Here is a 14,245-nt window from a genome sequence, read left to right as displayed (position 1 = left end):
AAGTTTGAAAATCTGAGGATGAAGGAGGATGAGACTATTCATGACTTCCACATGAATATTCTTGAAATTTCCAACACTTATGGTGGCTTAGGAGAGAAAATGTCTGAAGAAAAACTTGTAAGAAAGATTCTCAGATCATTGCCCAAGAGATTTGCCATGAAGGTCACTGCTATAGAAGAGGCTCAAGATATCTGCAATATGAAGGTTGATGAGCTTATTGGTTCTCTCCAAACCTTTGAAATGGGATTGTGTGAGGATGTTGAAAATAAAAACAAAAGCATAGCTTTTGTATCAAATACTGAAGAGGATTAAGAAGAAGGAAATATTGGAGGTGATGAAAGCATTTCAGAAGCTATAGTCATGCTTGGAAGACAATTCAACAAGTTCATAAAGAAAGTTGATCAAAAGGGCAGACCTAATGTCAAGAACTCTTCATCTGACATCAGTAGAAGATCAAAATCTGAAGAAAAGGTCAACCAAGGCAAGGGAATCCAGTGCCATGGATGTGAAGGTTTTGGTCACATTAGAGCTGAATGCCCTACCTTCCTCAAGATGCAAAAGAAGGGGCTATCTGTCACCTGGTCTGAAGGAGACTCTGAGAGTGAATCTGAAGGAGAATCTGCTAAACATGTCACTGCACTAACTAGTGTTTGTGCCTCTGATGATGACTCAAGTGGAGATGAACTTACCTTTGATGAACTTGCTGCTTCATATAAAGAGCTATGTGTCAAAAGTGCAGAAGTGTGTATACAAGGAGAAAAGCAGAAGAAACTCATCAAGGAGCTGGAATCTGAGAAAAAGAAGCATCTGACAGTCATAGATGGTCTAAATGGTGAGATAACCTTGCTGACCTCTAAGCTAGAACAAATGACAAAATCCATCAGAATGCTGAATAAAGGAAATGACACTTTGGAAGAGATTCTAAAGGTGGGACAGAAGTCAGGAACCATGTCTGGTTTAGGCTTTGTTAAGAAATCTGCAACTGAACTCAAAAGCTCAAAGGCTGAAGTTCAGAAACTCAAGCAGAAGTCACAACCAATGTCACAACATCAGGGAAACAGGAGGAGTAACCATCAGAAGAAGAAATTTCAGAGATGGAGATGTCACTACTGTGGTAGATTTGGTCACATAAAACCCTTCTGCTACAGGTTTCATGGTTATCCTAACCAGACCCCTCAAGTCAGACCTAAGCTGAAGGCATCCAAGCATAATGCCCCCATCAAGAAACAACAATGGGTTGCTAGACTAGCTCACACATCTCTAAGGGCATCTACCAGAGAAGACTGGTATTTTGATAGTGGTTGCTCAAGACATATGACTGGGATGAGTAACTTATTGGTGGATATACAACCTCATACTACCAGGTATGTGACATTTGGTGATGGAGCTAAAGGAGAAATCAAAGGTGTTGGTAAGCTGGACTATCCTGGAGTTCCAGAACTGAATAATATACTGTTAGTAAAAGGACTAACTGCTAATCTCATCAGCATAAGCCAGCTATGTGATCAAGGCTTCAATGTATAGTTCACTAAGGAAGTATGTGTGGTGATGAATGGAGGTAATCAGGAAGTTATGAGAGGATCCAGATCCAAAGATAACTGCTATCTGTGGGAATCTAAAGTCTCAACCTACTCCTCAAAGTGCCCCTTAGCCAAGGAAGAACAGGAAGTGAAGCTGTGGCATGGAAGACTTGGACAACTTCATTTAAGAGGAATGAAGAAGACCATATCCAAGGAAGCAGTTGGAGGAATCCCAAATCTGCTTAGGGATGACAGAAAAGTCTGTGGAAAATGTCAGATGGGCAAGCTAGCCAAGATGTCACATCCCAAGATTGGACATCCAAAAACATCCAAAACCCTGGAACTTTTGCCCATGGACTTAATGGTACATATGCAGATTGAAAGTCATGAGTTGTCCTCACCTATTAGTCCTCATCAAAATGGTGTAGTTGCAAGGGAGAAACAGAATTGTGTATCATTATCCACTGCAAAAGCTAAGTACCTAGCATCTGGTAGCAGTTGTTCCCCACTGGTATGGATGAACCAGATGCAGACTGAGCACAATGTCACTCAGAATGTCATGACATTGGATGCTACTCAGTTTGACAATATAAGGGGCAAAGTGGGAATGTGTCCTTCTGAGGAATTATAGCAACTAATGATGTTAGTTATTTCCTGCTTAATAATTCAAATTATTAAACATTTGAGAGTTCGCTCTGATTGGTCAACAAATAATAGATACTGCTCGTGCAACAAGCGTTACCTCTTCCATCGTTTCAACTTTCAGTCTCACAAGCTTTCTCTCAAAGAAACTTTTCATTTCGCCTCTAAGATATTCATCATGTCGCACCAATCCAACTCATCTTCCTCCACGACCATGTCTGATTCCTCTAGCTCTGAATCCTGCAACCCTAACAGGGAAGATCCTGTTGCTGACTCTGCGAATACCTCACATGCAAGAAGACCTAAAGAAACTGTCTCAGGCTTCTCCTTAGCAATCGCGCTTGATGAACAAACTAGAGAAGGTTCCAGGTATGTTCACAATGCCATTGCAACTATGGTGACTGGAATACTGTCGGGCAATCATAAGGTTCTTGGGGTTTCCATTCCCTTAAACACTATTGTACCTGATAATGTTGTTTGTCAAGAAAATACAATCTCCTTAGGAAAGAATGTCTCTGATGATGCTGAGCAAACTGATGCTCATAAGGGATCAAATATTGACAAACCCTTAGATAATGTGGGTGGTGAGGAAGTCCGTGTCACTCATGATGTCAGTGACAACCCTAACTGTGAAGCTGAAACAGTAGACCTGGAGGAATTTTTTGATAATGAGTTGTTGTCCTCAGTTGTCCCTAGCATAGCCAAAAGGGTTAGGACTAGGAGAGAAAAGAAAACAGTGGCGCAAGGTCCCCCAAAAAGAAGATTGATGTGCCAACCTCTCCTAATCCAAAGGTGGAAGAGAGTTCCCTCAAGAGGAAAGGTCATGGTCCAACAAAATCTTGGAGCAAAGGGGTGCCCAAGAAAAAGAAGACCAAGTCTGTTGTTGTGGAGTCTGACTCAGATGTTCCATGTGATGTCACTGCCACTCTGTCAAAGAAGAAGCCAACCACTAGCAAGCTTGCAGCTAGTGTCCCTGAGGTGCCAATTGACAACATATCGTTCCATTTTGCTTCTAGTGTAAACAGGTGGAAATATGTTTATCAGAAGAGGCTGGCTTTGGAAAGGGAATTGGCTTAGAATGTCCTAGAATGTAAGGAGATTATGGACCTTATTCAAGAGGCAGGTTTAATGAAGACTGTGACTCAGTTCTCAAAGTGCTATGAGATGTTAGTAAAGGAATTTATTGTCAACGTGTCTGAAGAATATGCTGATGGAAAGTCTAAGGAATTCAGAAAAGTATATGTGCGAGGAAAGTGTGTAAACTTCTCTCCCTCAGTAATCAACATGTATTTGGGAAGACCTGATGTAGCTCAACCTGAGCTTGAGGTGACTGAAAACAAAATCTGTTAAGTCATCACTGCTAATCAAGTCAGGAAGTGGCCTCTCAAAGGTAAGTTGGTGGCCAGCAAACTAAGTGTCAAGTATGCAATGCTGCACAAAATTGGAGCTGCTAACTGGGTGCCCACCAATCATAAATCTATAGTGGCTGTAATGCTTGGAAAGTTCATATATGTTGTTGGAACCAAAGCCAATTTTGATTATGGATCCTATATTTTTGATCAAACCTTGAAGCATGCAGGAAGCTTTAGTGTGGAGGGGCCTATAGCCTTTCCTTCCCTCATATGTGGTATTGTGTTGAATCAATTTCCAAACATATTAACAAAGAATGATTATGTGAAGAGAAGAGACAGCCCTTTGGCCTTCAATCATAAACTGTTCCTAGGTAGGCATGTTCCTGACATTGCCATGGCAACAGGAGAGACATCAAGTGTTTGCAATCAACCAGGTAAAGCTGCTGTCATTGCAATACTCAAAGAAACGTGCAAGGAGTTAGAGGCAAGGAAGCTCACTTTGGAAAATTTGATTACCAAGTTGGAGATGACTGAAGGTGATGTGCTTGGTGAAGCTGCTGATGCTGCAGAAGGAGCTGCAAGACAAGGTGCAAAGGGAGAAGAGGATGCCAGTCCTGATGATGGCACAAATGATGATACTGACTCTGAGTCAGATGAATAGAGAATTTCCTGGGTTTCTGAAATTTGTGTGTAATTTATTTTGTTTTGGGTCTGTAATATTAAGTGTTGCTTTGGCAACATTTTTGACAAAAAGGGGGAGTAACACCTGTACCCCAGGACAACAGATTTGTTTGAACAACTTTATCTGAAGTTGAAGGTCCTCTAATCCAGAGGTTATGTTGCAGCTTGATGTTTAACTTCTATGTGTGATGAGTGTGTTGCTGTTTTGTCATCTACTTGTGTTGCTGCTGTTTGAAGGTTCTTTTAACTTCTATGTGTGCTAAGTGTGTTGCTATTCAACTTCTATGTGTGCTGAGTGTATTAGCTAATTTAATTCTCTTCTTGGATGTGTGTTTTCCGCTGCTGTGAGCTCTGTTGTGATGCTAAGTTGTTTTAGCCAAAAATTTGCCAAAAGGGGAGTTTGTAGATGTTTTTGATTGGCTGCATTTTGTGTTAAAACACTAACTGTACTCTGATGTCTTGACTGATGTCATGACATGCTGGAGTAGTATGCTGCAGGATTAGTTAATACAGGATTTACTGAATGTCAAACTGGATGTTATGACATTCATCCCTGACAGCAGATACTGAACTATAAAATAGTTGGGTTTTTCTGTTATAGCTCAGTATTTAGTTCAGTCTGTTTTTCAGGAGAATAACAGACCTGGCACATAGCCTATTGTCTGAATGTCAAACTGAATGTTATGACATTCATCCCTGACAATAGATACTGAATTATAGGCAGGTTGGTTTTTCTGCTACAGTTCAGTATTTATTTCAGTCTGTTTTTCAGGAGAATAACAGACCTAGCATATGGCCCGTGTTCTGGACGTCAAACTGAATGTTATGACTTTCATTCCTGACAGCATATGCTAAAGTGTAGGCTAGTTAGTTTTGTTGTTTCAGTATTTTTCTCCGGCTAGTTTTCAGGAATCTAACAGCTGAGCTAAAATCCAGGAAACTAACAACTGAGATACAATTAAGAGGCCTAACATATAGCCTATTTTGTAGCACCCTAATGTGTGGAAATTAGGTTGACTTGCTTAACCTTAATTTTAGGAAATACAAGTACAAGACCCAAGTGTTGCATTATAAAAGGATGGCAATCCTACTTTCAGCAACTCAGGGGTTTGAAGCGTGAAGAATTTATTATACCATCATACTTCACTGTTGTATTTTTATTTGTGTCTTGTATTAGGTTTAACTTGTGAGCCAAGCAATTATCACCTAGATGATTGCATTGGACTAGGGTGTTCATTGAGTTGTAACTGTTGTGTCACTCTAAGCTTTTAAGCATGAGTGCTGTGTTTCTTGATTAAAGCTGTTAAGCACAATCAAGAGTTGTTTGAAGTATAACTTCGCCATTGACTTTAAACAAATTAAAGGTTGTAATCACTGTGGTAATTGAGGGGGAGTGAGTAGGAACTCTGGTCTTAGTTTAAGATTGAAATTGCATTGGGTAGGTCTTAAGTGATAGGATTAAACAATTGGTTTAAGTCCTTAATTAATACTGCTTATAGTGCATTTCCTCCCTGGCTTGGTAGCCCCCAGACGTAGGTGTGTTTGTCACCGAACTAGGTAAACAATTGTCTGTGTTATTTACTATCCTTTACATTTACGTTCTGCATCATTCTTGTCTGCGCAGAATTGGATGTCATAACATCTAGTGTGACATCGATAGTCTGTTACTAGAATTTCACCTTTAACGACGAATTGTCGCCAATGACAGACAATATTTCATCACATATTAACTGAGAGCTAAGTTTCGGATGGTCTTGCATTGGGTTTGTGAGCATGCATGTGTGAACTAGACCCATGGATCTAATCTCCCAAGAATCACTCCTCTTCTGGTACGAAGCTGACAACCTGAAAAGGCAGTGCTCATTTGGACAATAAATTTTGTACCTCAATGCATTAGTTCTATCAACTTTGAAATCAACTGATAGTTCCATGTGAAACTTTTTAATGGCTTTTACACAATCTTCTTTTGTGCGAAATGTGTCTCCTTGTTTCAAAGATCCTTGCATTTGCACATAAGGATTGTACCATATATCTGATGAAGGTCCATCGGAACCCAAATTCAACCTTGTCATGTGTTAAGGTGGACAGTATACATGACTAGTTGGTAATGGCTCCTCTTCTTCATCAGCGTTCAACATTGAATCAACCAAAACCTCAGCTTCTTCTTCTTCGTCATCTACAACATTCACCTCAGCTTGTTCGTCGCCATCAGTTTCACAAAACACTTGTGACTGATCAATGAATTGAGACACTTGTTGTTGTTGTTGTGGTGATATATACAAATCTATATCGTTGTACCCAGATTGTTCATGATTGACAAACATATGATGAACATCGTCATCATCTCGATTTTCCTTCTGATAAAACTTCACCTTGTTTTCTGCAAACCAAACCGGATTTTTATAGATGATTTGGCCCACAGGACTGCACTGCAATTTCTTTTCTATTCTTTGTTTCAGATGTGAAAAATTTGATCGTCGATTTATTGTAAACCGAGTTACCTCTGTGTTGCAAAAACAAAAACCGAATAATTGATGCTCAAATATTTCACCTTCGATATGGGCACTGATCATGTAATGTGGTGAGGAAGACATTTTTTTAAATCTAACTTTAGTATTTCTATTGATCTGTATGGGTACCGATGATGAATGCATTGATGTGTTATTCACATGCCATTAAATAGGGTAAACATTGAATGCATTGATCACGCAATTCATCTGCAAAGACAAGACAATGCAATGAAAATAATCAATGCAGAGACAAGATAATACAATGCATGTGCTTGGTAGAATCTCTGCACACAGAAAGCATGCGTCTACATACAAGGAATCTCAAAAAAATCTATGCCCTAATAGTCCAAAGCAGGCACCTATTTCAATGGCGCACAAAGCAACCTAGGCGCCCATGCTATTTGCGTCTCTTTATTGCATGGCAAAATTCACACGCATGCGCCACTAGCCTTGACACATGTGACCTTACATGTGAATATTGCATGCATGCGCCTAAGGCTATGCTGCCTCCTCTATTATGTCATGCACGTATCTAATCACATGTTGCGTAGCTATTCAACCTAGTAAAGACTTCCTCTTCTATAACTAGGGCATCAAATCACAACATCTCATCATCTACAACACTAACATTCAATCTCTGCAACACTCCATCTTTACGACACTCAACCTCTGCAACACTCAACCTCTGCAGCATTATGTCTCTATTGACTATGGGTGATGAACACAGAGGAACACTCAACAATATCTTGATATTTGTATGTTATTACTCTCTGTTTACTTATTTCATATTTATTTTGTATATCTTTATTATCTATGTTTTTATTATATATTACTTCTTCTTATTTTATTTCTTACTTATGTTTTATTAGGACCCAAACCGATTTTGATGCCGTGTACATGAATATGTACCCCACAATCCTTTGATAAAAGCATATATTAGAGGATGTGGTTTTGGAAATCTCCTCAACATAGTCTCGTACTCGGTGAACTACAAATTTATTCTTACTTTGTTGGAGAGATAGAGACCCGAGACCCACACATTTCATATTCCTTTCGGTGAGTGTGCCATCACACTTGAGGACATATACATGTTGTTGGGCCTACGTATAGATGGTAAGGCAGTGATGATAGAGTTAACAAGGACAACTCTATCTGCAATGAATTATTGGATGCCCCTTTGTGTGACGACCAAACTGAGGGAGAGTTATCCGGTCAAGCTAGGGGGCAAGGTATAAATTTAAAATATCTTAAACAATATTATGCGAGTATAATATTGTCCGAAGAATCAACCGAGTACGAAAAATAATTAAAGCTTGGTGTTATATTATGATTTTATTTGACAATTTTTTATTTCCAAAAAGTACTGGTAATACAGTAAATATTATGTATTTACCGTTGTTACGCAACATTAATAAGGTAAGCACATATAGTTGGGGTTCAGCCGTGCTGACCCATCTATATAGTGCAATGTGTAAAAATGCCAAAAAAATACTTGTACTTTTTATTCATGTGCGTATTTGCTACAAGCATGAGGTTGGTCAAGAACGTCGTCACTCGCCCAGGTAAACGAGAAGCCATTCATATTCCCGTTTGCAACAAAGTAAGTTTAAAACTTTACCATATAATTAATTAGACTTTATTTACTATTAACTGGACATAATATTTATCAATTGTTTATGATCTAGGTGGTCAGTTAGAGGGATGAACTATAATAAATGTTTGAAACACACTATAGTAGTCTATCGCAATCTATTGGATCACATTGGACAAGACAATGTAATACTCCTACACAACTCTATTTTAATTTAAAGATACTTATCAAATTATTTATCATCTAATCGTGTCATATTGTTGTACAGTTTATCTGGAGGCTATATCTGGATCTTGATCATTAGGTTAACCATGATGATGTTGCAGTTTGGACATCAAAGACACAAATTATCCGGTCCATTATTGTGGAGATGCACCAAAGTGACTAGGTAAAACTGTAGTTCGACATGCAGCAACAAATTCCAGAACCTCCGACGTGTTTGGGAGATTGGCATAAAAAAAGAGTCGACGCCCAATGGGATTATTCCAACTGGAGAGACTTCGCAAAAGAGATGTGTCGTCATTGGAGGAATCGATGACAACACATCTTAAACGAACCAGTCATACATGGTGCTAGACCAACTCAAGAATATATGGCATGGTTTAAGTCGGTAACAACGCAACAATTTGTGTCTGAGCCACGGTATTTGACTGATCCACGCCAACTAGCTTCGTCATCATACGCCCAACAACAAGTCTCCGTCCAACACCAATGTCAAACCACCTAAACCCAACATCCAACCTCACACCATCAACCTACCACATACACCTAACAACCAAACACCCAACTTCGCAATCCATTCATGCCACCCATCCAACAACCAAACACCCAACCTCACAATCCATTCATGCCACCCACCCAACCACAAAATCAAAAATCAAACCCTACCCACCAACAACCATACGCATCAACCACAACCGTCTATAGCCCAGATGATTCATATGAGTCACTTCATCGTAGCCCCCCCAACAATGACCACCCAAACATCCCATCACCAAAATAGCCAACCATTGTTTAACTATAGTACACCTCATGAACCATTGCTTCATTTCCAAAACGATTAAATGTCCCAATTCGGGCAACTATACCGTCCACAATTCACCCAAGCACATCGATCCAACTACGACAACATGGGCACCGAACTACATTACGGAAGTGTCGTTGGCCAGAGCCCTAAGACTATTGGGAACAAATGATGACACATCTATCAAATACTGTTGGAACTTCCGCCAGACCTTCACACCAACCATCATTGGATCAGGTCAACACACAAAGACTCCAAACACCTCAAGAAAATCGTGGGAGACCTCGAAGACAAACTAACACACCTGGATGTGGAACATGGAGACGTTTCGATCGGCCCGGTCATTAAATTTTTGTCAATCTCATGTAACTTTTATTATATCATGAGTATATTTTTTTTAATGTTATATTTCATTATTTATTAAAAAAAACAATTAAAAATTAAAAAATAAATAATACAAAGATGTATGCGCCAGATGAATTGGCGCATACACCAAAGGCCAACATAGGCGCCATGGCTGCTGGCGCCTCCATGCAATGCTTTGAAAGCATGCACCAACACCAGTGCCGCCTCCTCTTATTTTAAAATGGATGCGCTAGTTCATCTGACGCATCTGTTTTGAAACGTGGTTATTTCAGTATTTTATCCAAAATATTGGTTATTTAAAAAAAAATCCCCAATTAAAATGGATTTTCCCCGTCAAATTTAAGACGAATTTAAATGAGTACCCCAAATACGATATCTTGTCATGCCTACTATCAATGTTCCTAAAAATATGAAGTTATATTTCAAATATTTTTTTAAAATATATCCAAAACATAACTTTTAATATTTTTATTCCCATACAACTTAGAGCTTATTAATAGGATACTATAAAAATATATTATTCATATATTCTATTTTAAACTATTAAATTATATAAATAATTTAAAATTGATTGATTGATTTAGCGAAATACATAATTATCATTGGTGTAAAAATAATTTATACGATAGGTGCATGGTCCTTTTCTCTACCATTTATTATTGAGAATTATTTATAAAAAGTCCTTAGAATTTTACTTTTTTTTAAACAAGACTTATTTATATTTAGTGTCTAACAATTCTTCAACACCATGTTTGAATTTGATAAAAAAAGTTACTTCGTAAAAAAAATTATATCAAAATATATTTCTTAAAAATTAAAATTTTCGATAATTTAAAAATAAAATAACTTAATTTTTTTCCATATAATTTTAAAATAAAAAAATTGAAACATCAAATAACGTTCTACGCTGCAACTTCATGTCTTCATCTTACTCCGACCGCCGTTGTCTGCCATGACCTGGTACGTTGTTCATTTCCATGCTCTTTCTTCTTCATCACCATGATTCCTCGACCCTCAAATTCAATCTATTCCCTTTCTCACTTAATTCTCACTAAAAATTCTTTTTTCTTTTCTTCTTCTTCCTCTTCTCTAATTACTCTTCATGATTCTGAATCAAAACCAATTTCAAGTCCTTTTTACAATCTTCTTCCACCCACCCAAAACCCTAACAACATTGTAAACCTCATTTCTTCAATCCTTAAACAGAAAAGTTTCCATCTTTCCCTTTTTCAAAATGAAATCAAAGAGATTCTTCCTCACATGGGTTCCCATGAAATTTCTAGGGTTTTGCTCAGATGCCAATCTGATTATTCTTCAGCACTAACATTTTTCAATTGGGTTAAAAATGATTTGAACATCACACACAGTGTCCAAAATTATTGCATAATTGTTCACATACTTGCTTGGTCTCAAGTTTTCTCTCAAGCTATGAAATTGTTGTCTGAGTTGATACAGTTGAATGTTCCTGATGAGGATATTTATAAGAATTTGATTGGTTTCACTGAGGATTGTAATTGGAATCCTGTAATCTTTGATATGCTTATTAAGGCTTATGTGAAGTTAGGCATGGTTGATAAAGGTTTGGAAACTTTTAGGAACAATGTTGAGGCTTGTTTTGTTCCGAATGTTGTTGCTTGTAATTGTTTGTTGAGTGGTTTGTCAAAGTTTAATTATATTGATGCATGTTGGGAAGTGTATGAAGAAATGGGAAGACTTGGAATACATAGGAATGTTTATACTTTCAATATTATGACACATGTTTTGTGTCGAGATGGAGATACCGATAAAGTGAACGGATTCCTCGAGAAAATGGAGGAAGAAGGATTTGAACCGGATTTGGTTACGTATAACACACTCATTAATGGCTATTGTAGAAAAAGAAGGTTGGAGGATGCATTTTATCTTTACAAGATCATGTGCATTAGAGGCGTGGTTCCTAATTTGATTTCGTATAGTGCGTTGATGAACGGTCTTTGTAAAGAAGGGAAGATCAAGGAGGCTCATCAGCTTTTTAATCAGATGGCTCAGAAAGGAATTGATCCGGACATTGTGTCGTATAATACTCTTGTATCCGGTTATTGCAAAGAAGGTAAGATGCAAATGTGTAGATCACTATTGCACGAAATGATAGGGATCGGGATCCGTCCCGACAGTGTCACATGTAGGATTGTTTTTCAAGGATATGCAAAGGAGGGAAAGCTTTTGTCGGCGTTGAATTTGGTTGCGGAGCTTCAGAGATTTGGAATTAAGATTCCTGAAAATTTATATGATTATCTCTTAGTTGCATTGTGTAAAGAAGGTCGACCGTTTGCGGCTCAAAGTTTTCTGATAAGGATATCTCAAGACGGTTATGTGCCGGAAATGAGTACTTACGTTGAACTAGTAGAGTCTCTATGTAGATTCAATAATGCGGACGAAGCGTTGATTTTGAAATCTGAGATGACAAAAAAGAGTATGAAACTGAATCTCACTACCTATAAAGCTATCATAAGCTGCTTATGTAGAGTAAGAAGAACTTCAGAAGCTGAAGGCTCGTTGGAAGAAATGGTTCGTTTAGATATTTTACCCGATTTAGAAATAAAGAGAGCATTAATAAATGGTTATTGCGAAGAAAATGATGTTGAAAAAGCGGTGTTGTTATTGAAATATTTTGCCAAGGAGTTTCAAGTTTACGATACCGTTAGCTACAATGCGATTGTTAAAGTTTTTTGTGAGGGTGGTAATGTGGCTGAGTTGATGGAACTTCAAGATGAGCTTATCAAGATAGGTTTTGTTCCAAATAGTTTAACATGCAAGTATGTTATCCGAGGATTGCAGAAAGATATGGAACTCGATGACGATATATTGGACCGCGACATGCTTGAAGTCTAAGTTGTTCCGAACTAGGTCTGCGTTCGTCAACTCACCTCACTTTACGAAGGGAGCGAAATTGATGGTATGGTAAGAACCAAGCCAGTTAAGGATTCAGTTCCTCAGCAGCACGTAATCTGCCACATTTTCTACTGCAAACACGTCAACCGTTTGATAAATCCAAGATAAATAGAGACTTTTTGAACGTTTGAATGAGTCTGATCTGGTCCAAATATGTGTTCAAATTGAATTATGATAGCAAAGCTCGGGCCACCATTGAAGAACCCAAACGCCATTGCCAAGGTTTGAGATTCTTCCGGGTATGTATGAAATTGAATATGCAGATTAGTGTCCATAGATGTAGCACACTACTAACCAACCATGACAAAGAATTTGTGTCAAATTATATAAATCGATCAATAAATGATTGCAGATATCTCATTACAGTCCTAAATTGTATTTAGTCTTTATGGTCTGATCAATGTTTTAATCTAATTTTTGACATCATCATCAAGTTGTGTCTATTTGTAAAATACAAGTTAATATTATTAATATAAATATAAAAATGAATCATCATTAAAATTATCATCAATAAACTAGTGAAATTAGTAATCCTAAATTGACTTGGAGGTTCATCAATTTCCTACTCTAAAGACCAACATGTTTAAGTTTATTCGCATACTTATTTAGTCATGTGCACTTGTATCAAGTCCCACTTTTAGATAATATGTAGAGTCTTTTTTTTTGTTGTTGTCATAATTGGGGTAAGGTAGTTTATTTTATATATGTGATTTAAATCTCTATGTAATGTTTGATTTGATTTGTTTTTAATTAGTTTTTTTTTGGGTTTGTTTTTATTAAGTTTTGTTTGATTCTTCTCTTTGTTTGTTCCTTTCTTTATTGTTTCTTTTGTTTTCTTGCTCATTTATTTAGTCTTCTATTTGGTTGCTTTTTCTTTTGGGTTTTTATGTTTGGATGTTTTTATCTCACAGTGGTTGCTTCTCTATATGGCTTTTTATGTGGGGAATACTCATCCCTCTTCTTAGGCGCACCCACACCTCCGAAAACTCAAAAATGTCATTACAGATGTCTGGACTGGAGATGCACCTCTGGACGTATCTAAAATTATATTAGTTGTCGTATCAGCCATTCTATTTTTATCAAAATCTTTTTTAGAGATGCATTTTCGTATATTTTATGGTATGAATTCGGAAATGCATCTTCGTAAAATCTCCTGTATTCATTTATGATATTTTTATCCACTAAGCTGGTTTATTTAACAACTTAGTGACGATTTCAGAGATGCATATCCGAAAATGTCAACCTAAAAATTGAATACATGTTTTTCTTCCTCATGATCAAACTCAACTTCACTCTCAAAACCTTTAAAAAAATTTCTTCCATTCTCAATCAACTTTTCAACACCAAAACATCATTATTGTATTTTATCACATAAAAAAGAGTAAATTAAGCTGAAATTTAAGGTAAAGTTCATTCATTACATCCTCATTCCTTGCATTAATCTGGTTTTTGAGCTGAAAAAAACGTTGAGTTCAGATATGCATCTCCAGACAAATTTTCATGTGTTTCGGATATGTATCTCTAGATTTTCCTGATACTTTGAGTTTTTAATGTTTTGTTGTTATAACTGGTGTTAGATATGGTGCATCCGAATATCTTTCCAAAGCTACTGTGAGGAAGAATGTTAA

General features: G+C 37.3%; 1 protein-coding gene across 1 annotated transcript; it reads left to right on the top strand.

The window, feature by feature from the left end:
- Positions 1–10,569: 10,569 nt before the first annotated feature.
- LOC127119138 (pentatricopeptide repeat-containing protein At5g40400) lies at positions 10,570–13,843 on the top strand. The gene is made up of 2 exons (XM_051049330.1): positions 10,570–12,856; positions 13,529–13,843. Exon 1 carries the CDS (start codon positions 10,686–10,688, stop codon positions 12,555–12,557), a length of 1,872 nt encoding a protein of 623 aa, XP_050905287.1. The 5' UTR covers positions 10,570–10,685; the 3' UTR covers positions 12,558–12,856; positions 13,529–13,843.
- Positions 13,844–14,245: the final 402 nt, after the last annotated feature.

Source organism: Lathyrus oleraceus, chromosome 1 (assembly GCF_024323335.1).
Source record: "Lathyrus oleraceus cultivar Zhongwan6 chromosome 1, CAAS_Psat_ZW6_1.0, whole genome shotgun sequence".
Taxonomy (NCBI): Eukaryota; Viridiplantae; Streptophyta; class Magnoliopsida; order Fabales; family Fabaceae; genus Lathyrus; species Lathyrus oleraceus.
This window is presented reverse-complemented; position numbering and strand designations above follow the sequence as displayed.